Source organism: Eleutherodactylus coqui, chromosome 1 (assembly GCF_035609145.1).
Source record: "Eleutherodactylus coqui strain aEleCoq1 chromosome 1, aEleCoq1.hap1, whole genome shotgun sequence".
NCBI lineage: Eukaryota > Metazoa > Chordata > Amphibia > Anura > Eleutherodactylidae > Eleutherodactylus > Eleutherodactylus coqui.
Window position 1 is genome coordinate 290,356,921 of NC_089837.1, and position 24,196 is coordinate 290,381,116.

General features: G+C 44.2%; 2 protein-coding genes across 5 annotated transcripts in view; one reads left to right on the top strand and one right to left on the bottom strand.

Annotated features, from left to right (window-relative positions):
- Nucleotides 1-4,130: 4,130 nt before the first annotated feature.
- Nucleotides 4,131-9,833, bottom strand: TRNP1 (TMF1 regulated nuclear protein 1). 3 transcript variants are annotated; one of them, XR_010785801.1, is made up of 3 exons: nt 8,593-9,833; nt 5,509-5,619; nt 4,131-5,414 (listed from the first exon to the last, which is right to left on the bottom strand). XR_010785801.1 is itself a non-coding variant. In XM_066572901.1 (3 exons), the coding sequence occupies exons 1-3, from the start codon at nt 9,529-9,531 to the stop codon at nt 5,392-5,394; spliced, it is 744 nt and encodes a 247-aa protein (XP_066428998.1). In that variant the 5' UTR covers nt 9,532-9,833; the 3' UTR covers nt 4,131-5,391. The 3 variants fall into 3 exon arrangements, 2 of the variants coding, with proteins under 2 accessions (XP_066428998.1, XP_066428987.1); XM_066572901.1 differs by having other exon boundaries at nt 8,922-9,833; XM_066572890.1 differs by lacking the exon at nt 4,131-5,414 and having other exon boundaries at nt 5,448-5,619.
- A 159-nt stretch (nt 9,834-9,992) lies between these two features.
- Nucleotides 9,993-24,196, top strand: part of KDF1 (keratinocyte differentiation factor 1) — a 28,621-nt gene continuing 14,417 nt past the window's right edge. Inside the window, exons 1-3 of one of the 2 annotated variants that reach the window (XM_066572913.1) lie at nt 9,993-10,273; nt 11,610-12,584; nt 16,517-16,591. In XM_066572913.1, the coding sequence (XP_066429010.1) occupies nt 11,627-12,584; nt 16,517-16,591 (1,033 nt within the window). In that variant the 5' untranslated portion in view covers nt 9,993-10,273; nt 11,610-11,626. The remainder of the gene's footprint in view (nt 10,274-11,609; nt 12,585-16,516; nt 16,592-24,196) is intronic. The other variant, XM_066572921.1, reaches the window with a different exon arrangement.

Here is a 24,196-nt window from a genome sequence, read left to right on the forward strand (position 1 = left end):
ATGTATGATTTTAATTTTTGCTAAATAAACCAGAAGCTTTGATCCTCATACTCATGGATACGGTTTTCACATTTGTAGTTTGTCTGGTGTTTATCCTCTGCACATGGATTGGATCTGTGCATGGAGTGGAAGAGGATACCCTGGAATCTATGGGCTCGTAAATTCTGAGCCTTGTTATCACTACTGAGTGTCCCAGGATGGAGTCCCTCTCCAACTGCATACCGTATTGCTGGCATATCCTAGGCAATATGACAATAATACTATTGGTAGGGAATCCCTTTAAAATATTAAAAAGGGAAGACAATTTAATAGATTTACCATGCCTGCTGCAGATAGCCCTGAGGCATAGGATATTGTACTTATTCCGACGTGCGTATATAGGCCAGGTTTTCACGCCCGTCCGATATACGCTGTCCCTCTCTGCAGGGGAGAGGGGGAAATGGCAGCAGTGCACCAAGCTTCCGCCTCTCGCCATGGTTTGCAATGGGATGGGTTGGATGGGGCAGAGCTAAGTGCTGCCCCGTCCCCTCCCATTGCAAATAGTGGCGAGGGGCGGAGACGGGGCGGGAGCTTAGTGCACTGCTCCTGGCCTGTCCTGCCTCCTCCCCCTGCAAAGAGAGACAGTGTATATCAGTCGGGCGTGAAAACGCTGCCGATATATGCACGTTGGAATAAGCCCATAAAATGAGAAGTTATGGTAGAGAAAAAGAAAAATAGATTTGCAGAGGAAATTTGAAGTTTAGCTGCCATTTAAAAATATGTTCACATGGTCCGATTTGTTTCTACAATTGTCCTATTCATCTGAATGGGGTTTGTAGAAATCTTGCACATTATGCAGACATGACCACATTCAGCTGTATGGAGAGAATTTTCAATTGCAGAAATTTCTACAATCCCTGTCAAAAATGATGTAATCACCACAATTAGAGGATGTTCACCCAGCTCTTCTTTACTTCTTAGCAAATACACTAATCACAGATATGACAAAACAATGTTTAACCTTTTGCCAACTTCTGCCATACACATACGGTGGATGTACATGGACACTATGGGGGAAGCATAGGAGTAAAGCCTGCCATACATAGTCTTTAACAACTGACACCCGGCCACGGTGGCTACAATCAGGGATAAATGATCATGGCTGTTAATCATGTACATGTGATTGTCAATTCTGACAGACGCACTTAAATTGTCCGACAGAAGGAGAAAGCCCTATTCGTATCCTGCAAAGTGATGCCAGAATTGCATTTTTTTTGGTCATCCCATCTCCAAGGAAAGAAAAAAACATTTTTTGAACAATCAAGTCATATTTTCCCCCGAAAGCATATATCCCTATTCCACACCACCTCTACTCGAGCCAACCTAAACAACCAATCACACGAATCAGCCAAACCAAATAACCAATCACCGTCATTGAGTTAATCCAAACAACCAATCAGGTTGCGAATGGTGTGGAGGTGGGGTGGAATTTAGTTATACGTGTCCCGAAATGGTACCAATGGAAGCTACAGGTCAAAAACAGAAAATTGAAGTTATGGAGATCAGAAGATGGTGACAGAAAGTACTTTTTTTTTAATACTTTGATACTATATTAAGTTTTTTTTTTTTTTTTATAGTAGGTTAAACTAATAAAAGACATATGTTCATCCAGTTCAGCCTATTTTCTCCAATGAAGTAGAAGCCATATTTCCCTATTTAAGGGGAAAAAATTCCTTTCTGACTCAAATCTGGCAATCACAATAATCCCTGGATCAACAACCATTCTAAAGTAATTAGGGATAACATATTATATTGTATTACTCCAGAAAAGCGTCCAGGCGTCTCAAACTCTTATCGTATACGCCATCATCACATCCTCAGGCAGAGAGTCCCATAGTCTGACTGCCCTTACATTAACCCCTTCCTGCTTCAGGATGTACATTTACGTCCTGAAGCGGAGGTACGTATGAAGAAAAGTTGCGGGGCGACCCCTCTTCATTAAGCGCGGGCGTTGGCTGTTTTTTACAGCTGACACATGTGGGCAACAGCTGCAATCGGCTGCACGGACAATAGCGGCTATTAACGCTTTACATGCCGCTGTCAATTTCAACAGCGGCATTTAAATCCGCCAAACGATGTTCGGGGGGTCCCGTACAGCCCCCGCGTGAGATTGCAGGGAGCCGTACAGGTGTCATGGCAGCCAGGGGCCTTATGAAAGGCCCCAGGGCTGCCTTAGGAGACTGCCTATCAAGCCATCCCCGTGGGGTTATATAGCATTACGTCATACTGCAGGAGCGATCAAAGCATCGCATGTTGTAGTCCTCAATGGAAAGCTAAAAAAAAAAAAAAAAAAAGGAAATAAAGTTTAGTAATTGTAAAAAAAATATATAATAGTTTAAAACACTCCCCTTTTGCCATATCTATGATTAAAAAAACCTAAATCATAAAAGAAAAATACATATTTGGCATCGCTGCGTTCATAAAAATCCAATCTATCAAAGTAGTGGATTATTTACCCCACACTGTGAATGTCGTTTGAAAAAAAAAAAAAAAAAAAAAGAATGTCAGAAATGCATTTTTTCAGTCACCCTGTCTCCCAGAAAAAGTGCAATAAAAAAAGATATCAAAATGTCATATGGATTTTGAATTCGTACTAACGTAAACTACAGGACATCCCACAAAAAAAAATGAGCCCTCACAACTACGTCAACGGAAAAATAGAAAAAGTTTTTGCCTGCAGAAGATGGCGGCAGAAAATAATTCATTCAATAGCTGAGAGCTGCCTCTGATTGCCTGAGCACTGTGACCAATCAGAGGCAGCCCCTTCAGCAGGCGCCTGCTTAAAGCTCTTCGTAGCAGTTCAGGAGAAGACCCGGCAGCTGCAGAGAGGTGAGTGTATATATATGGTTTCCCCCCCCCCCCCCCCCCCATTTTAGGGATGATTTTCAGGGAAGGGTTTATATTTAAAGCACTTCCCCGAAAATCACTGCAGGGCTTGCCGGCAGCCCATTGCTTTCAATGGAGCTGGCTGTAGCTCCGGCTCCATTGAATTGAATTGAATGGGAGAACATCGCACTCCTCCGCCACAGCTGTGCCAGAGGATCGCGATCTTTACTGTATGTTCTCAATGGGGATGGCGCTGCTGCCGCCGGCCCCCTTCAAGCACGAGGTGGTTTTACATCCAAAAAAGACAGTTGCCGCAGTTACCTGTGTTTTAAAATCTGCTGACCTATATTTACTGCTGCGCATTTTTGTGCGCAGGTAAATATCAGGCATGTGACCGCTACCATTGAAAAACATTGGTTCTATATAGGTGCTTATCGCAAACGCAGGTAACATACACAAGTTAAAGCACCCGTGTGACTGAGCCCTAAGGGTACATTAAAAGATACCACTGAAAAATACAACTCATTTTGCAAAAAAAAAAAAAAAAAAAAAAGAAGAAACCCTCATATGGGTAAGTTAATGGAAAAATAAGTTAGGATTTTTTGAAAATCGAGAAAGAGAAAACTATGCAACGGCATACATAATCAGGTAGAGGATAAAGTTATGGAAACACCATGTAATCAGCATTCTGAAAATAAATACCAGTACAAGTCAGAAGATGCAAATTAGTCTGCAGTTAAAAGGAAGCGCTTGTTGGACTTGGCTAACAGAAAACATGAACCAACCACAGTGTTGTCAATTAAAACTATGGAAAGGGTTATAACTTCAATGCTGCTGAAAACGTGGCACAACTTGGTACCACGTTTTTGGCAGCGCTAAACGCCAGCACTAGCTGCACTACGTTAAAGAAAAGAAAGAAAGAAAAAAAAAAGGAATACTTACCTTGCTGCCACCGTCTGGGACTCTACAAGGCTCCGTGCACGCTGCTGGGTACTTGTCAAGCCGACAGGGAATCTTCTGCTAGTGACGGGGATTGAATTCCTCTCCTCCTGCAATAGATTGCTCTGATTGGCTGAGGCCACTGAGTGTCAGCTGGCTCCGCCAATCACAGCCAGCGCTGGATCCACCAATCACAGACATTCATTCAGCGCTGGCTGTGATTGGTGAAGCCAACTAACACTCAGCGGCCTCAGACAATCAGAGCAATTTCTTGCTGGAGGCAGGGATTTCAATCCCTGTCACTAACAGAAGTTCCTGTCAGCTTGACAAGTGCTGAGTAGCCTGCACGGAGCACCCCAGGTGGCGGCAGCAGCTAGGAGAGTATTAATTATCTCTTTTTTAAGCATCCTTGGCTGCGTTTTCAGACAAAACGTTGTCAAAAATGCATGGCAACGCTGCTGAAACCGCAGTAAACGCAGCTTTGAAGAATGCTGCATTTCTGCAAATGCCTGTGTGAGGGAGGCCAAAACTGAATGAAAGAGGATTTACAAACGGAAAAATAGATAAATACCAGCACGAAACCTACACAGGAATAAACAAGGTTACAGCGGGCTAAAGAGAAGCAATAGGCCTCATGTCCACTGGACAATTCTATTTTGTATATCCGCGCGGGTGTCCCACCTGCATGATCAGCGCCCATAGGGATGCATTGGACACCCGCAGGTAAGTAAATACCTGCGGATGTCATTTTTCGCTGCCGCACGAATCGCATGTGTGGGAAATCACCCGCAGCATTCTCCATTTTCTGCGGGTTTCAGGCCTCATGTCCGGGGGAAAGGAGGGACCCGCTGCGGGATTCTGCATAGGCCCGAATTTCCTAGTGGACATGAGGCCTTAGTGATGAATCACCAGTCACTATTGGCCATGGAGATGATACTGGAACATTTGTCTGGCGCAGTTCTAAAGAGGACTCAATGCCATACTCCGCATACAGTCCAGATACCGTGTTTCCCTGAAAAGAAGACCTACCCTGATAATAAGTGAATGACACTGAAGGCCATGATTGGTTCATCGAGCGCTAGCTCTGTCTGGCTGGTGCTCAATCCAATCACAGCATTCGCTTGTTGGAGGTGGGGTATTCAAAGTCCTGTTACCAAGAAGAGAATCCTCTGTTAGCGCTGTGGATTACACTGCAGCATGCTGCAACGCCGGGGGGGACCAGCATGAAGGACCAAGACGCCGGTGGCTAGGTGAGTATAAGACATCCCCAAAAATAAGACACTGCCTCTTTTGGGGCAAAAATCAATATAAGACAGGGTCTTATTTTCAGGGAAACACTATCAATCCAATTGAAAATTTATGGTGGAGACTTTAAAAGTAAGTCCCTTGTCAAGGACCTATAGTGCCAAGGTGATTCGTCAACCACTCTTCAAGAAAGCTGGAAGCAGCTTGATGTAAAATAATGTTTAAGATTAGTTCAGTTTATGCTTCACAAAGTTCAGGCCATCATAAAAGCCTGAAAATAAAAAAAAAAAAAACACTTTTGGTAATTAATTCTATAAATTTATTTTTCAACATTCAGTGATTTCATGATTTTTCTTCTACTTGATCTAAAAAAAATATTCCATTAATTATTATTATTATTACTTGAGTTATATTTAATCAGACCGGGAGTTACTTGTTAAACATTGTTTTGTGTCATACCTGTGTTTTGTGTACAAATCTGGATGAACACCCTACAAGGCTCCAACTGTAGTAATTGCCAAGGGTCGTAAGACAAATCTGCTACATGTGAATGGTTACAATCTTCTTCACCTGCAGAATACACTTCCATCACAAAATGCACAAACATGCATATATACAATGCCAAAACACAGGCACCTCTGAGCCGACAACACCTGCTCCTCAACAGCAGGGACGGCAAATTCCACGTAAAGTAGATTATGCTTGGATCACTCCCTGCTTCTGGAAGGGACAATATAAGCAATAACATTAGGCTAAGGAACTCATACAAGTTTGTTTTCAAAACTGGGACTTCACTTTCAACAGGACTGTCATGTGGTAAAGTCAACAGGGCTGGCAGCTCAGCTATGCCACCAACGGCCCAGCGTGACTTTATCAGATTGTCAATCAAGTCCAATGTCACCCATTGACAGTGAGGACAACCCACTTGGTAGTTCAGGAGCCAGACCCAAGAAAAGCCGATATGGGCAAACAGAGGTCAGTATCACGATAAGAAAAGCAGGGTTGCAGCTGCGGAGATATGCAGTCTTTACCACATGGCAGGTCCTTTCAAACAGGTTATTACTTTGCCCCTCCAAACTGGCAAAAATGAACTTTGTCTATGATCAGTTAATTACTAAAGCTAGTTAGCGTTACGCCAATGTCACACAGCAGTACTGTAACCAGCATTTTGCATCAGTATTAGTAAGCCCAAACTAGTATAAAGGAAATGTATGCCCTACTTCCACATTTTGGCCTATAAATACTGATGTAAGTACTGCCATGTGAAGGTGGCCTTCCTCAGCATTTTGGGCATTATCCATATTGTTCCATCCAAGCATCTTCAGGTTTGAATCTCCAAACAGTGCAGGTAGCACTTTATGTAGCAGTCACTCCAAATGCCTAGCATATAACAGCACCCCCCCCCCCCCCCCCCCCAAGGTTATACCAGATGAGAGGGGGCAGAATGGCATACCCAAAGACAAACTGCCTTCTGGACACATTTTGTTTTTCAAATACATCTTATTCCCGTCTGTTCTTAGTGAACCAGAGTTCTTATGTATGATCAAGGGTACAATGAGTAACAATGTAAGATATGTGGCAATGAATAATTCATTCTAAGCATATCATTGTCATGCAATAGATAAACATTACTCTAGATGCTTATATAACCCTGAAGTGTGTGCGGTTTCACCCGATTCTGTCAGAAATTGGTTCTATTGAGTCAAGTGGAAAGGTTAAACCAGTGAAATTGGTGTATACACAATATACAGCTTTCACATCATTAAGAAGTCCTTGCTCTTGAACGTGCTTAATACAGAGTTGACGAAATGCCAAAAGCCAACCTTTGTAGTCCGCTCTATCAAGATCAATCTTCTCACTCCTCTGGGCTTCTAGATAGGACTTTTGAGCTCCAAATTTGTACATTCTTTTGAACATAGAAAAAGGCAAAACTTGAAATGCATGTAGATCAACTGTGTGATAGAAAGGTTTCCACCGTAGAACTACTGCAGACCACATCTAATGTCTATTCAGCGAGACTGCTAGTGAAGAGAGTCAACATGAGCAAGTTGATTTGTATCATTTAGGTGCATAAGCTGTACTATACAGGTTATTGTTACATCGTTCGTCACAGAAGCCAAGAAAGAAAGTATAAATATCTGACTCTAATATATATCTTAAGATCTCTACATATTTAGAGCGATCGATAAAGCCTGAAATGCAGATTACAACCACTTTCCACATTAGTTGTCGCTTGCGCAGCTACTATTAAGAGTGTAGTTTCTGATAGAATTGCTTCCGCTACTATAAAAAGCCTAGCTTTATATCTCTGAGTCTAGAACCTAAATTACATGAACATTTACAATGCAACCAGGTATGGTTTACCAGTTTACACTGCCATGGTCTAAGGGGTCATTTACATACCGCATACATGACGGTCATAAACCTTTATATTAGACTAACCCTATTAGGTCCACAATCCCCCCTCTAACAGGGGACCAGGAATGGCTTCACTATGTAATGCAATACACAGGGCCTTGTTGTAGGGTGCATGATACAGAAAAGGTCATGCTTCACCCCCTCAGGCTCTGCAGTTAGCAGAACAGTGTATTTGCTCTGACTATTCCTCTAACGACCGCCTGCTTCCCTCTGTGCAACAAGGGTGCTCAAACAATACCGCCATCCAGGGTTAGAATCTTGCCAAACATCTCATCTGATTTTCCCAGGTTCCCTGTCAGCAGGACACAGAGTTGACAATCAGCTCTCTTAAAGGGATATGTGAGACGTCAACTAAGTATCTTGCAACAATTTGCATGCAAATGCCCATAGAGTGGAAAGCTACACAGTGCCCCAGCTGACCACTTTGCTGATGGCTTGTTGACCCACCCAGTTAATTTTGGGTAAAAGCAGCAGTGTTATAAATTAAGTCAACTAATCCAGCGCTCCTTAAAAGAATACAAGAGGTCTAGAACAAGCACTGGAGTGAAGTAATATTGGAATGGCCAACCATTTCAACAAGGAAGGTTCTAAGAAGTCACTTTTAGTGTATTCTAGTCTACGGTAAGCCATGGTGACCTGATATGAGATGCACCGGTCGAAGGGTGTGATCACACATTGCCAATTTGCTGCAGATCTGCAGCAGATTTCACTCCTTTAATTTGAATGGGAGACATTTGTAGCAGCTCTACACCAAAATCCACAGCAAATCTACAATGTGTCAACAGCCCCTAAGTCACGAAGCACATCTGAATGTTATCTAGTTTAATCCCTTGTCCCCATTTCCTCTCCACCAACACATGCTCTAAGGACTTGACTTCTACCCTGAAAAAGAGCACACCGTGAATGTCTAGGATGCGGCCCGCCACGGCGCTCCTGCTTACTCGGCCACGGGACACACAGAGCGCAGGCTAGGAGTCGAGGTTTTTGGTGCCGAAGGGCTCTTCTAATTCTCTGCCCATGAACAGCGACCTGCACCTCTGCCCGACCCGCAGCCTCCACTAGTCTTACCAAGCCTTCTCTTTGCCTCGCCACTCGTAGCTCAGCTTGCAGGAATACACAATGTACCTGTTGTACCCGCATCTCTAACGCACAGAGTGCCCTTCTGCGACCTTCCACTGCCAGTAATCTGCGCCGAGCCTCTATCAGTTCTGACCACGGGGGGCTTGGGGTGACTGGCAGCTGCTCGCCTTGAGTAGAGGCTCTTCGCGATGAAGGTGGGGGAGATTTAAGAGGGGACTGAGCAGGAGAGGAGTTATGCGAGGAGCACGAGGAGCGCTTACAGGGGCCGGTTTGAGAGCTATTCAGTTTTAAGGATTGTGATTTGGCAGGGGATGCCTTCCTGACAGCATTAGGGAGATTATCATCCAGTGGGGGATTACCAGGCCGGCTCTTACCGCTTCGTTGTGGGGAGGGCAATTTTGGAGGTAAAGATGATTTTAGATCACAAATAGTTTGCGGATCAGAGAGCGTTGAGTAAGGTTCTTCTTGGTCAAGAACGGGTTCACCAGCAGATGCTTTTGATGCCGGAATATCGGAGACAAGCGGGTTGGGAGAAGAGTGGGAAAGGGCAAGGTCGCTCCGTGACGAGGTCAGCGTACTTCTGGAGGGGGCATCATGGAGGGGCGTCTGGTGTAACTGAAGGACATTAGGCTTCAGAGTAAATGTGTGGGGAACAGAGACGGACTTACTGATGCTCTTCTCCTGAGCGCAGTCCTCCCTGCTGGAAGATGAGGCTTTAGGAGAAGTATGGCGGTTGGGATTGGCGGAGGGCTTGGAGGGTATATCAGGCATACCCTGCGGCACAGAGGCGGACCGCCGGGGGGACGTACAAGGTGCAGAGGAGAGTCTTCTAAGGAAAATGCTGGGGCCACCAGATGACTTCCAGAAGGAAGAGGCTTGAGAAGGCACAGGTTTGGCTTCTTTGGTCTGAGAGTCTCTGGAAGCCCTTGGATGGTTGAAGACCCTCTGCAGCCCCCACAGAGCACTGCCCTGCACTAGAGGCATGGCGACAAGGATGGGGAGCAGCTAGGGCAGACGATGTCCGAGTTACGATGCAAGTTTCCTCAGTGCTGTAACCTTCATGGTCTCCCCGGGAAGGATGCGGTGATGCTGCCGCAGCGGCTGGTGGGATGCCCTCGCCCGGCACTGCCGACCATTACTTGCAGGCTTATATCTCCGTCAGGCCGCCGTGCCTGGAGTCCGTCTCCCGTTACTCCGGCTCATCCTCTGCAGCGCATCTCTTCATCCATCATCCTCCTTCTATGAACATTTGCTGCTTTGCAGATCTCTACTAGCAACATGTGACGTCACCGCCACAGCTGGAGGGCGGGGTTGGGGAGGTTGTGCATCCAGTCACTAGAGGTCGCACTGAAAATTCTCCCTACATACAGGTGTAGCGAGCGGCCATTTTACTGGAGACACGTACAGTGTGAAGACAAGTTTCCAAGTGTACAGATAGTGTCTGAGTGTGTCGGAGTCAGGGCTTCAGGTTTCCCTTGTGATGCTCTGAAAACTATCACTTGTATCTATTTGGTCAGACTAGTAGGAGCATGCCAGCGATATTTATTAGCTCCAAACACCAGGGGGCGTACGAGCCTGGAAGCATGACGTAGTACGCAGGTAGGGGTGTGGCCGCTCACCTGGCCGACAGGTAGAGGCGGTGGTGGCCGGAAACGGAAGTTGGTGGCTGCGGGGAACCCGGAAAATACCGGAACCGACCCCTCGATTCTTGGTGAAGTTGATCAATGTAAGTATAGTGGCGGAGTGCGGAGAGGAGGACGGGAGTGAGCGGAGGCGGGAGGATCAGAGCTGCCCGGGGACAGGTCTCCGCGGAGACGGGGCAGGGAGGAGATCACACCCCGGCCCGGTAGTCGGTATCACACATGGTAGGAGGATGGAGTAGATCCCCCTGCAGTGACGAGGGCTCAGCACAGGGGGCGCTGTGCTCTGGCTGCTGCTTCTGGAGCCTCATTTGCTCCAATTTTGCACAAATCGTGGTAAGAAAGCTACAAAACTGTAAATCCTCCCTAACATGGCTAAAATGTGGCTGCAAGTTTGGGGACTTGGCTTGATGCTTCTCTTAGGTGTGGGAGTCTCAGACTACCTCCTCCGCCTGCCCCTTGGGTTATGGGCACCTATCCCCCCTGCCAATCTCCTGCTTCAGCCTTAGACAGGTCAAGAGTGACAGATTGACCCGGTAAAGGCAGAAGATCAACGCAAATGGGGACTAATCTGACACTGTTGGATTAAAAATGAGGTTTCTTTCCCGGCGAGGGCGGTGACTTGCCATCCTGGTGGCAACGCTACATGTGTTAGAGAGCCATGAGCAGATCTGACCTGCCCGGGGCACACATGGCATTGGTATTCTACAAGTGACGAAACTGAGAATTCTGCATTATTTACACGGCGCAGTAACGTACTGTTGGCCATCGCACACATGCCCCATTCTGGTTTTCCTTCTCATTGAAGTCCACCACAAGTATAATTTTCCATGCATGTTTAAAGTTGGGGTCTACTTGCCCTGCCCTTACAATGTACATTTGACATGCATGCAGTGTAATGCGGGTGGCATCTACCCGGACGTGTACGGCATACATTGAAGTATATTTCTAGTGGATGCCATTACAGTAGAACTTATGGGCCCATTTGCACCTATATTTATGGCTTCAGTCACAATTCCCGATTCTCTGTTCCACTTTTGGAGCAGAATTAAAGTGGAAATAAACTTTTATGTTTTCCCTATTAATTTCAGTGGGTTTTCAAAAAAAAAAAAAAAAGAAAGCTTTGTTTGCTTCTGATCTGTCAGGAACTAATGGCGCCTTCTGCAGCGCTATTCTTACCTGTAAAAAGAAGAGAAACCTAACGGAACAGAAGCAAACAGATTTTTTTTTTGGTTGTTTTTTAAAAGCTATTGAGTTCAATGGGAAAATAACAAATACTTATTTCCATTTTAATTCTGAGTTTCTGCTCCAAAAACAGAACAGAGAAACTGCTTTTTGCCGTAGATGTAGGTGGGAATGACACCTTGTCGTATACACATTTGGCTTGAGACTGTAGAGTTGACTATATTATTTATTTTTTAGGACTTGTTCATGAAGCAATGCCCCGACCCCATCCTGTGGCTGTTCCTCATGGCCGGGGATCCCCCCCTGCTTATCTTCCTTCTCCACGTCATTCTTCCCCACATGGGGCATCAGGTCAACCGAGTTCCCGGCGTAGAAGTCCTCCAGAAGACATTACTTTTATTTCCGGGTCTGCTGAGACCCCGCCAGAGGAGCCACCATGTTGTCCCACACTTTCCCGGGCCTGGGCTACTTACAAAGCTGTACTGTGCTATGTGGTATCCTGCAGCTGCTGCCCGCAGAAAGATCCTGATATATACCTTCCCTGTCCTGTAGAGAGCTCAGCCGGCCCACCTGTGAATGGTCATCCTGCCAGTAGCCCCCGTTCTACCCGCGTTGCTGATAGAAGCAAAAAAACTGCCCTTGGTAATAGTTTTAGTTACCCAGACCTTAAATTAATGGGTGTGCCTGTGTATAATAGGCAGACCGGTGCCATGAACATAGAGCCTATTAAAGAGCCCCCTGTTCCACTGCACCCTCCAGTGTCCCGCAACTCTATCAAGGACTACTCATTACGGGAGTCAGATCCAGAGTTGCCCCGGTTGAGTGGCTCCATGTCCAGTGCAGAGATTGATGAACTTATCTGGCACAAGCTAACGGAATTGTTTAGCCTCCATCAGATTGATGAACTGGCAAGATGCACCTCTGAGACGGTTTTTCTGGAAAAGAGCAGCAAAATTACGGAATTGATCAGCAGCCTGAGACAGGACTACCAACTAGAGGAGCAAGATGCAGAGTGCCGGCTAGTACGGGGTATTATACGGATCAGCACCCGTAAGGAGCGAAAACGTGTACCCCCCAGCCACACTGGTGATAAAGGAGGCAACGGGCAACAGCATAATAGCCAGAATGGTGGCAAAACGCCAGACAGTGGAAATGAAAGCATGCAGGAATCTGGACTGACCAGCCAGGATGGTGCGGATCATTGGGACAAGGGTGGGATGTGTCTCTCAGCTTGTAAAGAATGCAAAGATCTGCCTCATTCCATTCATACTTTCGTATCTTCGTCTGCATATTTCTTGCTAAAATAGAAACTGATGCCAACAAGAAATAGAGAAAAGTATCTGCTTTTGGAAAGAAATATGTGGATGAAACGTGGAATGAAACTACACTGTATGATGATGCCTTATCATTTAAAGTGAATCTGTGAGGTCCCCTAAGTTGCCCTGGCTGTGGGCAGCACAGTATAATGACATGCATGCTGATTTCAGCAACCTATCACTTATACCCATAGGTTGAGTGGTTTTAAAAATCTGACTTTTAAAGGATTGCAGCACTGGACCACAGATGAAGCTGACGCATATTTGTATATGCATACTGCCTCCTCCATCTAGGAGCTGAATTGACAGTATTCTCCCTATGCACAGTAACAGGGAGGGATCTGTCAATCAGTCCCTGGAGCAGAGTGGGACGCATGCATAGGTGAACATACATGAGCTTCAACAGACTAAAGTGGTCCAGTGCAAAAGCACAATTTTTCTTTTTCTATAAAGCCACTCAACCTATGGGTATAAATAATCGACAGCTGAAACCTGTGTGTCTGTCGATACACTGTGCTGCCCACAGACAGGGCAGTCTAGGGGACTTGACAGGGTCCCTATAAAAAGGAAATGCAGTCCAAAATGATCTTCTGATAATAAGTAAATGTTAGAGGATCTTGTTGTTGTACAGAGTAACACTGATGATTCCCAGAACAAACAGTGGCTATGGAGCTCTATAGAGTGACACCCCCCCCCCCCCCCACACACACACATCAGGCTAATGTCACATGGGCGAGCGAGATATTGGGCCATGTAACTCGGACTGATATTGTGCACATGCGATGTCCCCATCGATGTGAGGCATTTTTGTGTCGAAAATGTCTCCCATCACTTCAGTACACCTGCAATCGGCAAGGGTTTCACATTGTTTTCAATGGGAAACCTCACATTGCATTCGGGTTCACATCACAGGCCGTGCGATGCGTTTTCTGGTCCCATTGAAAACCGTCGGTGATGTGTTCCGAGGGAACGCCCAAAGATAGGACATGCCGAATTTTTTTTTTCACCTGCAATGCAGGGAAAAAAACTGCTCATGTATATGATCCCATTCAAAAGAATGGGGTTCATATTCGTGCGTCTCGCAATGGATACATTTTGAGCGATTTTTCTCAGCTATGTGAAAGCCTACGGTAGATTTCCCCTTTAAATGGCTCCTGTTATTCGCAGTATGTATGGTCCCTCGCATAGCATGCACTTCATGGTGTTATAAGAATACAGGGTGATATAACAGCAGAAATGAAGGATAAGCCTCCCTAAAGCAGTGTTACCACTTTCACCTTTTTAGGATCCACCTTTTACTTAAAATACAAACCATGCGTACGGGAAGCCTATAATTCTGTGGGGCACATATACTAATGTCATTAGTCAGCTTTTTAGCGTAATTGCATTGAAGACAATGGAACCGCCTTCCTGACACTTCCCAGCACAAGATAACTTATTGCATAGTTGTTGGGAAAAGGAAGAGTAACGGATTGTACTGTGTGCAGAAACGTGGCTGTGAACTACGCCAGCATTTTAATCCTCGGCTACATTGCAGTTATATACTGGTGCAACACCAATATTGGTGTGTGTCAATATGGAGCCATGCCCGAATGTTGCTTGTGTTACCCAGAAAGCTTTCTAATTGTATATATGACATATATTCGGTGATCCCTCGAGTTACATTGGCTTCTGAGTACAAGATTTTCAACATACAATGGTCTTTTCTGGGCCACTGTAACTTGAAACCAGACTTGACATACAATGTAGAAGGTCCAGATCTGCAGCACATGCACTTTGCTGGAAAGTCCAGCCAATTAGTATAGACATTTCCCGAGTAAAACACCCTGCATGCACTGGTTGGCTGTATAGTAGCGGCTCTCTACGGTACTACATGTCCTGTACTGCTCTTCACCCATGCCAAGGTCAGTTATTCCTTTGGTCACAGTGTGTGCTGTATGGGACCTTGAAGAAGCTCCTGTGCTCTGCATAGAATGTAGCTTCCAGCTCCCAGCAGTTCTTTGTCATTCTTAGATGTTAAAATTTTCTTTACATGTATTAGTTTTTTACTTAAATATTCTTCTTAATCCTAATTTTGTATTACTTTTGGCGGCTTAGTAACCAGTTACCAGTTTTTCATAGAGTTGGGATTTCAACTTATAATATTCATCTCTGAACAAGCTGTATGTTGAGGGACGAATATTTATTTATCTCTAGGACACGTTTTAGCTGATGGGTATCAAAGAGGCAAAGTTGAGGACCGCTTCAATCTTGTCGTGTTTTTTTAAAAAAATTTTTATGTATGTTGTGGTTCACTTTTCCTGTAGGGGAAATTATAGTAAATATCTGAAGTAAAATGAGGGTTCTTTCACATAACCAATTATTTATCCTATTTTCCTGTTCTCTTGTGGGAGCTGGATGGCAGAATCCCTGACCAGAACGGATCCATCATACGATGGAACTGAATGGTTCTTAACAGACCCCATTGACTAGACTCGGGTCGATGCAGCTTCCATTATGCTGTTTAGTGGTTTCCTGGACAAAATAGCACAACTTTGAATGACGCCTCCAACACACAAGTGAATGAGCCTTTTGAGGCAAGGCATAGTGTGGTTTAAAGGAAAATTGCAGCACGGGCAAGTTGTCACTGCGTTGTTTGCGGCGATAATCCTGCCACGGGTAACGCAGTGAACACTTTCCATAGAACTATGGAAAGCGCAGCCCAACGTCCACGAGCGGAGAATCCTAGCAATTCTTCACTCGCGGGATTAAAATCGTGGCATGCTGCGATTTTCCACAGTGATTCTATTAGCCTCACCGCGGAGATCTGTCAGTTCTCCCCCCTGCTCCCACACGGCGTGGACAGGCAGCCTTAAGGTAGTCTCCAACAATCTTGTGTGGGCAAGGGGCAAATTTCTGAAATTACTTGCAAGGTAACTCAAGCTGATAGTATTTGTAACATCAAGATAAATTTTCCATATATCTTAAATTGCTTTGACTTAAGGATACGGTCCCATGTAGCAGTTGTGGTAACACTGTGGCCAACAAGCCGCAGAGACCTGCATCACCAGGGGGGTTGTTGGTTGCATTGCTGCTGCAATGAGCTATTTACAGTTCATGCCCGTATTCTTATTTTCTGGTGAATACTTTTTGTTACACTGTCTTAGAGATACAGTTTATAAGGTTGGGTTCACACAGTGTTTTACAGCTCTGAAGCCGGTGGTGACCCGGCGTACTGCCACAAATGGTGGCAAAATTGTAGTGTACAAGACTACATGCACACTGTCATGCGGAGTACACCTGTTCTTTTTTTTTTTTTCATTTCCTGTGCCATAGTTGTGTATGTACGCGATCATAGAGAACAATGAGCTCTATCTCGCCTATATAAATGTGGCAAAATGAAATATATTGCGTTCTTTTTGCGCTTGTGTATTATGCAATTCCAACATACTGAGATTGGATCTGCGTACGGCAATGTAATTGACTGCCTGCGAGTTACCACTTATCACACGGGCGTACAGCGCCCACGTAATACGCAGTAATTATACACCTGTGAGCACAGCGTAAAGAAAATTGTATGATCATATACGTAACAATGCTAATAAACCATACCAGCGAGATAGCTTAATTTGGCTAAACCACTCCATCATAGCTGCTGTAACAAGAATAACAAAATCAACATAGACGACTATAGCACAAGTTCTAATACAGAGGGTGTTACAGCTCAAAACTGTTTCTGTGTAAACACAGGCAAAAAGGAACGCGGGGAGGGGCAATTATTTTTTTTATTTTAATTTAATATTATTTACCTTATTTTCTGTTCGTTAATTTTTGCTTCTTTCTCGTCAGATCTGGATGTAAAGATTTCACAAGAGACCACTGCAGATCTAATGGCACGAAACATGAGGAGATACAGCTCACCAGGTATACAAATAGTGAGAACTCTGTAATAGAATGATCATTTACATTATGCTGTCGCTTCTAGAATTTAAGGTAAACCGAAAAAAAGAGATCAAATCTGTGGTAAAATGATTAGATGTTGGAATCCTTTATTCTCCAGTTATCTAAATTATCAGGTACTCTTTTAAGGCCCATTTATGCGCAAAGATAGTCTTTAAAATGATTAAAAGATTTAGCAATCTATTTACACAGTGTTAATGGCCATTAACACTTAATCATCTTCATTTGCTTGTAAAAGGGCCTCCAGGAGCTGTTTGCAAAGCCCAACGTGTTATTAATTACACACCAAGCTGTGCACACAGCTGCCTTGTTCTCTTTGTGGTTACCAGCAGATTACAATGGTATCTGCCGATTACTGTGGAGATAACAGCTTGCGGTCTATTGAGAGATACTTTGTCTCTCACTAGTTGAATGATGGATTTTAAGTTCACCTTAAAATCATTTTTCAAGCGAAAACTGCACGATGCCCGTGTTTACATGTAATGATTAGCGCTCATTTTTGATCGTTTGAACGAATTTTGACTGATAATCGTTACTTGTAAATGGGCTTTGGTTTAGTCTGTGACAGGATTCCATTTGATAAGATTTTGAAGGAGACATCAGTCCCTCAATTCTAAGACTAAGGGCTTATTCACACGTTGTATATGGGCCGGGTTTTCACGCCCGGCTGATATACGCTGTCCCTCTCTGCAGGGAAAGGAGGCGGGCCGGGAGCAGTACACTGAGCTCCCGCCCCATCTCCCCGTCCCTCGCCACTATTTGCAATGGGAGGGGGCGGGGCAGAACTTAGCTCTGTCCAGTCCCTCCCATTGCAAACAGGGGAGAGGGAGCGGGAGCTCAGTGCACTGCTCCTGGCGCGCCTCCTTTCCCTGCAGAGAGGGACAGCGTATATCGGCCGGGCGTGAAAACCTGCCCCATATACGCATGTCGGAATAAGCCCTAGAGCCCTGTTGCACATAACGATTATTGTTTAAAAAATCATTGGACCGTGCAAATTTGAACAATAATCGTTCAGTGTAAACATAGCCACCAATTAAATGACAATTTTGTTGCTTCTGTTTAGTCCATTTTATATGGGCTTCAAATTAATGATTTGCTTGTTTGCAGTGATTATTTAACGAACAATTTATCTGCCTGTATAAACAGGCTGAACGAGCAAACTGTTATCGGTCGTGGGAACAGTTTATCGCTTCATGTGAAAGAAACCTAAGTTTATCATTTTTATGGTGCGTAATCAGTTCAGCAAGCACGGAAGGGGAGTGAGTGCAGAAAGAGTAATTTTACTCTAATAAGATTTATTACAGTTTCTCATCTTTGTTTCCACTACTCCCATTGAGGAAAAAAAAATAAATCATACTTCCCCTTTTAAAGAGGGAAAACTAGCTTCTACCTCATTGTTTGGTTTTTTTTGCCTTCCTCTGGATCAACATTGGGGGGGGGTAATAGACTAAACTGGATGAACAGATGTCTTTTTTAAGCCTTACATACTACCGTATGACACTAGATTGTGTAGGCACTTTTTAGAGGGCCTTTCATGTCCTCTGGTCAGCTGGGTTGGTTGCATTGCTTTGCACCTGCGGCCCCACTAACTCTATTGCAGCTGGTCTCAATCTCTGCTCTCACCTCTCTTAACTTTCTGCAGCACCAACTCTGCTAGATTTGACTCTTTTGAATCCTAAGCAAGAGATCTACACGACTCACTGTCAATCAAATCTGGTGTTATCCATTGACAGTGACCATATATATAGTGATGTACAGCATGCTGGTATAACCTGGGTATCTCCTGTATATAATTACGTGTATTGTAGGTATACTGTAAGTTATAAATCTCCTGTATATGATTGCACAATTTATACACAATTTAAAAAAACATCAAAAATCTGCATGCAGTTAAAAAAAAAACAACCTGTATAGTTTAAATCAGCATGCAGTTTGTTAAAAACACATGTGGTTATTAAATACCGCATGCAGGTTTTTTTTATGTGCTTTTTTTACATTTTTTTTAATTGTGGCTCTAAATGCAGCAAGAACATGAACACAACCTAAGGGGCTGCAAACAAATTTTCACATAGTCCAGGATCATGTTTGGAAAGCTTACGCCAAGGGGCTAGATCATGGATGTAAATTCATTTTGAAGCTGTATGCAGTGCAGTTTAGGTATGGGTACAGGTGGTGGTGGGGGGGGGGGGGGCAAACTGAACTTTTGCACTTGGGCCCCTGAGCCTTTAGCTATGACCCTGGTTTATCCTCTGCAAAATGTTTCCAGTGACAAAAGCAAATTTAGAATATCGCATTCTCTGTCAAACTACCACAATGTCATTGGCAAGGAGGCCTGTGTAGCACTTGTGAAAGAATTGCTTAGTACAGTATCTCTAGTTCTGCTATGTGCCCGTGTTTATCTGCTATGTTAGAATCAGAATGCAAATCTTTTTTTTTTTTTTCTTCCTACAAGAGATGATCAGGAATCTGCCCCATGTGTATTCTCCATGATGATTGCTCGCTACTACTAGAGCCAGGTGATCTAAATCTGTGTTTGAGCACATCTGTCACATGGTGATTAGTTGGCACATTTGAGGCACTGGGTGAGGGGAGTCTTTCACATAATAGTCGGCATCTTCACATTCAGTAGGGAGTTTTGTTGTGGACTGTTAATGCTTCATAGTGTTAAGTGACCTATGTGACGAACACTGGAGAGAGTAGCCAGGTTATATATTCTTAGCTGTCCTGTATAAAATACTTAGAAGATTAGTTTACCAGGATGTCTCTTTTAATAGGTGACCGAAACATGAGACGATTGCATTGGTCTGTGATCTCAGACAACCACTCTTTACCAAAATTGTGTTCTGGCATGATTGAAAGATATATCTAGGACTAGGCAATTAAATTAATTCCATTCATTGCTGTCAAAATTGAGATTAACCCTGCACCCTGTGAGTGGGGCTAATATCGGGCTGGGGAAGTGGGATGAGCAGGATGCTGGGGAGCAAAACTGTTTATGACGTGGGGTAGGAAAGTACATTGGGGGGGGGACCGAGTATACATGTAGGCTGTGATAACCCCATCCTTCACATATGTATAATTAAACTTGATACCCCATTCCTTTACCTCAGGGAATCGCATATTTAGCAGTTTCTTGATAAATACTGATCAGAATTGCTCTGTATGAGATTCCTTTAGGCAAGAAAAAATGGTGTCTTGGTATTTTTAGCTTGTATAGCAACAAAAGCAAAAGAAGATTATCAAGGTTGAGAAGACCTTTGGGGGAAAAAATGGTTTTTAATTTTCAACCAAATCGCCCAGCCTTAGTTACACCCTATTCACAGGATGGGGGATAACTTTAAGGATGGTAGAGTCCCACTACTGATCCTGAGAGGTGAGGCATAAGCTATCTCCGACAGTTTCAGTTAAATGAATGGAGTGGTCTGCATGTGCGACTGCTGGAGCTCCATTTGCAGGATCAGTGGTCACCAATCTGAAAGTTATTCCCTATCTTATGAATAAGGGAGAACTTTCAATCCTAGCACAACCAATTTAAAGGCTACAGAGCCCAATATCTGTATACAGCTTCTGTAGGTCACTTTCTCTCCTAAAGCGACCAGTCCATATGTACTTATAGATTTGCCAATGGTATATCCTGCTGCTTTCTTTTCAAACACAGTTTAAAGTATTTCACAGAAGTCTGTAGTTTATTATTGGAATTATTTACTCTAGAAAAAAGGTTAAAGGGGTTGTCCCGCGCCGGGTTTTGTTTTCTTTCAAACCCCCCCCCCCCCCCCCCCGTTCAGCGCGAGACAACCCCGATGCAGGGACTTAAAAAAAAAAACCGCACAGCGCTTACCTGAATCCCCGCGCTCCGGTGACTTCTTACTTACCGGTTGAAGATGGCCGCCAGATTCTTCTCCCTCGGTGGACCGCAGGACTTCTGTGCGGTCCATTGCCGATTCCAGCCTCCTGATTGGCTGGGATCGGCACGTGACGGGGCGGAGCTACCAGGAGCCGGCATCCTGCACGAGCGGCCCCATTGAGAAAAGAAGAAGACCCGGACTGCGCAAGCGTGGCTAATTTGGCCATTAGACACCGAAAATTAGTCGGCTCCATGGAAACGAGGATGCTAGCAACGGAGCAGGTAAGTGAAAAACTTCTTATAACTTCTGTATGGCTCATAATTAATGCACAATGTACATTGCAAAGTGCATTAATATGGCCATACAGAAGTGTATAGACCCACTTGCTGCCGCGGGACAACCCCTTTAAGAGGCGACCAAATAACCATGTATAAGTACATGAGGGGACAATACAAGGATCTCTCCCAGGATCTGTTTATACCCAGGACTGCAACGGTAACAAGAGGGCATCCACTACGTTTAGAGGAAAGCAGGTTTCATCACCAACATAGAAAGGGATTCTTTACTGTTAGAGCAGCTAGACTGTGGAACTCTCTGCCTGAGGACGTAGTGATGGCAAAATCCTTAGAGGAGTTTAAAAGGGGACTTGATGTCTTTCTGGAGAAGGGCATTATAGGATATAAATCTTAGGTTAATTGTCAATCCGGGTATATAGGAAGGTAGGAACTATTAGGGGTTGATCCAGGGAACAGTCTGATTGCCATTAGGGAGTCGGGAAGGAATTTTTTCCCCAAAAGGGCTAATTGGCTTCTGGCCTTGGGGTTTTTTGCCTTCCTCTGGATCAACAAAGGAGGATAGACAGGTTGGACTAGATGGACATTGTCTTCATTCAGCCTTACATACTATGTTATTATGTTATTCCTAACAGAGTGTAGTATAATGAGGAGTATACTGGAGTACTTCTGTTAGAGTAGAATTGATAGAATAACTTGGACAGTACTTGAGTACTTTGCTCCAATAAGTCTTCCTTTAGGTCTATCTACAGTTTATTTAGGAGATTGTTTTTTGTTTTTCTTTTATACTTCCTTTCTTTCTTACAGGGTGCCCTCTTCTTTTATTTTAATAGAAAGGAAGGGAAAAAGGTATCAAATTGAACCATTGTATTACTCAAAATGCAAGGCTCGAACGAACCCAAAAAGAGATTTTTCATTTCTTTTGGAAGAAATGTGCAATGTAGCTTTTTCTTCAAAAGGCTTATTTTCGCTTAGAACACCAAAGCTTACTAATGTCTGATTCTCTCATACCTATCATAGTACAACTCTTAACGCTACATCTAAAGCAGTTTCAATCTTGGTCTCAAATGCTATACCTTAGGAACATTTGCAGACTCATTGAGATGGAATGGGTAAAGGGAGGTTGGCCAATTCCTTGACCGCCCTAGCAGCAGTCTATCTCCCAAACTCCTGTCAGGTGTCTTTTAGGAAAAGACTCTGGCAGACTTAGAGGAATCTAAAGAGGGCAACCTAATACTAAGTCAGGGCTTTAATATTCCTGTTTAGCCTTGGGTAGATTCATCTGGAGGTCATACCAGTCTTCCCAGATTTACACACCGTAGATTTAGTAAAATTTTACATGAATATCATTTGATAGAAGTTTGGAGAATACTTAGTCCCACAGTTAGATGTTTTTCTCAGCACTACATAACCTGTACTCTAGGAAAGATTATTTATTTTTGCATCACTCGTCTTTATCACAACTTTCAAATCCTTCTATAGGTAATATCTTAAACCATTCTCTTATCCTTTCAGAAGCCATTGGCATCTGACTGAATCGTTTTTACAAGACCCCCAAACAATAGCTGAGCTCTCTAGAGCCCTTAAAGAATATTTTGAGCTCATTGTAACCTCAGGTTTTACCACCTTTTTCTACTTGGAAAGCACATAAATGTTTCATCAGTGGGGGGTGGGGGGGGGGGGGGGGGTCTATATTCAAATTTGCTATAGATTGAAGAAAGAAAGGGTCCACCATTTTGATAACATTGTCGTCGCGTATCCATATTCAAGAACACACGTCAAACTTGAGGTCCGTAGGCCGAATCCAGCTTGCCACCTCATTTTATGTGGCCCACCTGCCACGCAGACACCGCGAACGATTCGAATTCAATAAATCGTCTGAACAAGCAAAAATGAACAATTCTTGTTCAGTGTAAACCTTGCCAACGATTGAACTATAATTCACTTATTGTTCATTGTACATTTCATGCAAGCATAAAAATCGTTGGCTTATTCACTAATTCCTTGGTTTAAATGCCAATCATTCAGTTCTCATAAAAAACTATCTGTGTGTCTAAACTGACTGCCTGAGCGAAGGAGCAAACTGTGACATAGTTTACTCACTTGCTCCTGTGAATAATAATCATTTCGTGTAAAAGCACCCTAAGGGCTCATGTCCATAGCCGTGACGGGCTCTGCAAGCGGAATACCGCAGCAGAGTCCGTCACAGCGCCCCCCCGCCCCCCACCAAAGACCCTTTACTCACCTCCGTATCCACTGTGCAGCCCCCACATGGCGCGCATGTGCAATACAGTGCATGAAGCGCCTGGCAGTGTCATATGACGCGCCCGGTGGTGGGCAGGGCGCGTATTCATGCTATACTTCCGCTGTGGTACTTCCGCTGTAGAACCTAATAGCTGTGGCAAAACGCCACGGATTTCTGTCGCGTTTCAAGCGACGGAAATCCGGCCATGGGCATTAGCCCTAACAAGCATTCCACTCACCCAGCCTGCAGCTCCGGTCCGGCAGCAGTGCAGAGTCTATGACTGCTGATCTTTCGCCCCCTCCTCTCCACTGATTTCTTTGTTTGCCATCCTGTATGCAGCACAGACGGAGAAGGGATAGTTAAGCGGTCACAGGCGCTGGACCGGAGCTGCAGACTGGGTGAGTGGAATTCCTGTAAGGATACGGCTTAGCCAGAGTCCAATATAGTGATCGCTATTATTACTTGGGTCAATATAGTGGACACTATTACTACTGGAGTCACTATGGGGGGCACTGTTATTACTGGAGTCACTATTACTACTTGGGCCACTATGGGGATCACTATTACTAAACAGTCTTACAATTACAGTCAGACACTTGAAGAACACCATAAGGCTGATGTGGCCTTTGGTAAAAATGAGCTTATCACCCCATTCCCCCGCTGGTCTGTAGAGCAAAAACATAAGTCATCGTTGGATAGAAATATTGGCGCAGTGCTTATTCAATTAAGAGAACAGGTACGTTCCCTTTGTCTCACAAAAGTCTCTCTGATGAAATGTAAGAGGAACTTTTTTGAATTGAGTAGGAGACCTAGCAAATTTCTTGCTCACATTATCCAGAAGCAGCAGGCACCTACATTCGTTCCCTATATCCTCTCTAACTATGGTACTCCATTTCATCTCCCAAACCAGATTGTATAGGGATTTAGAAGAGTCTCCAATCTTCAAAAGCCACTATTAGATTCCAAGAAAACAATTGCTAGAAAAAACATTTTTAAAAATGGCCCAATCCAGATGTTACCAGGTTTTGGAGTACTTATCAGTACTCTGATTACCCATCACAATGGAAGAGCTTTCAGGGACATTAGAGGATTCTCAGGCCCTTTTACACACAATGATTAACGCTCAAAAGCCGTCTTTTGAGCGATAATCGTGTGTAAATGCGTGCCCATCGTGCACTTTTCGTCC

Coding starts and splice junctions, on each gene's coding strand:
- TRNP1 (XM_066572890.1), bottom strand. CDS start 9,531: ATGCCTCTAGTGCAGGGCAGTGCTCTGTGGGGGCTGCAGAGGGTCTTC. Junction 5,620..8,592: donor TAGAGATGCGGGTACAACAG/GTACATTGTGTA, acceptor TGTATTCTGCAG/GTGAAGAAGATTGTAACCAT.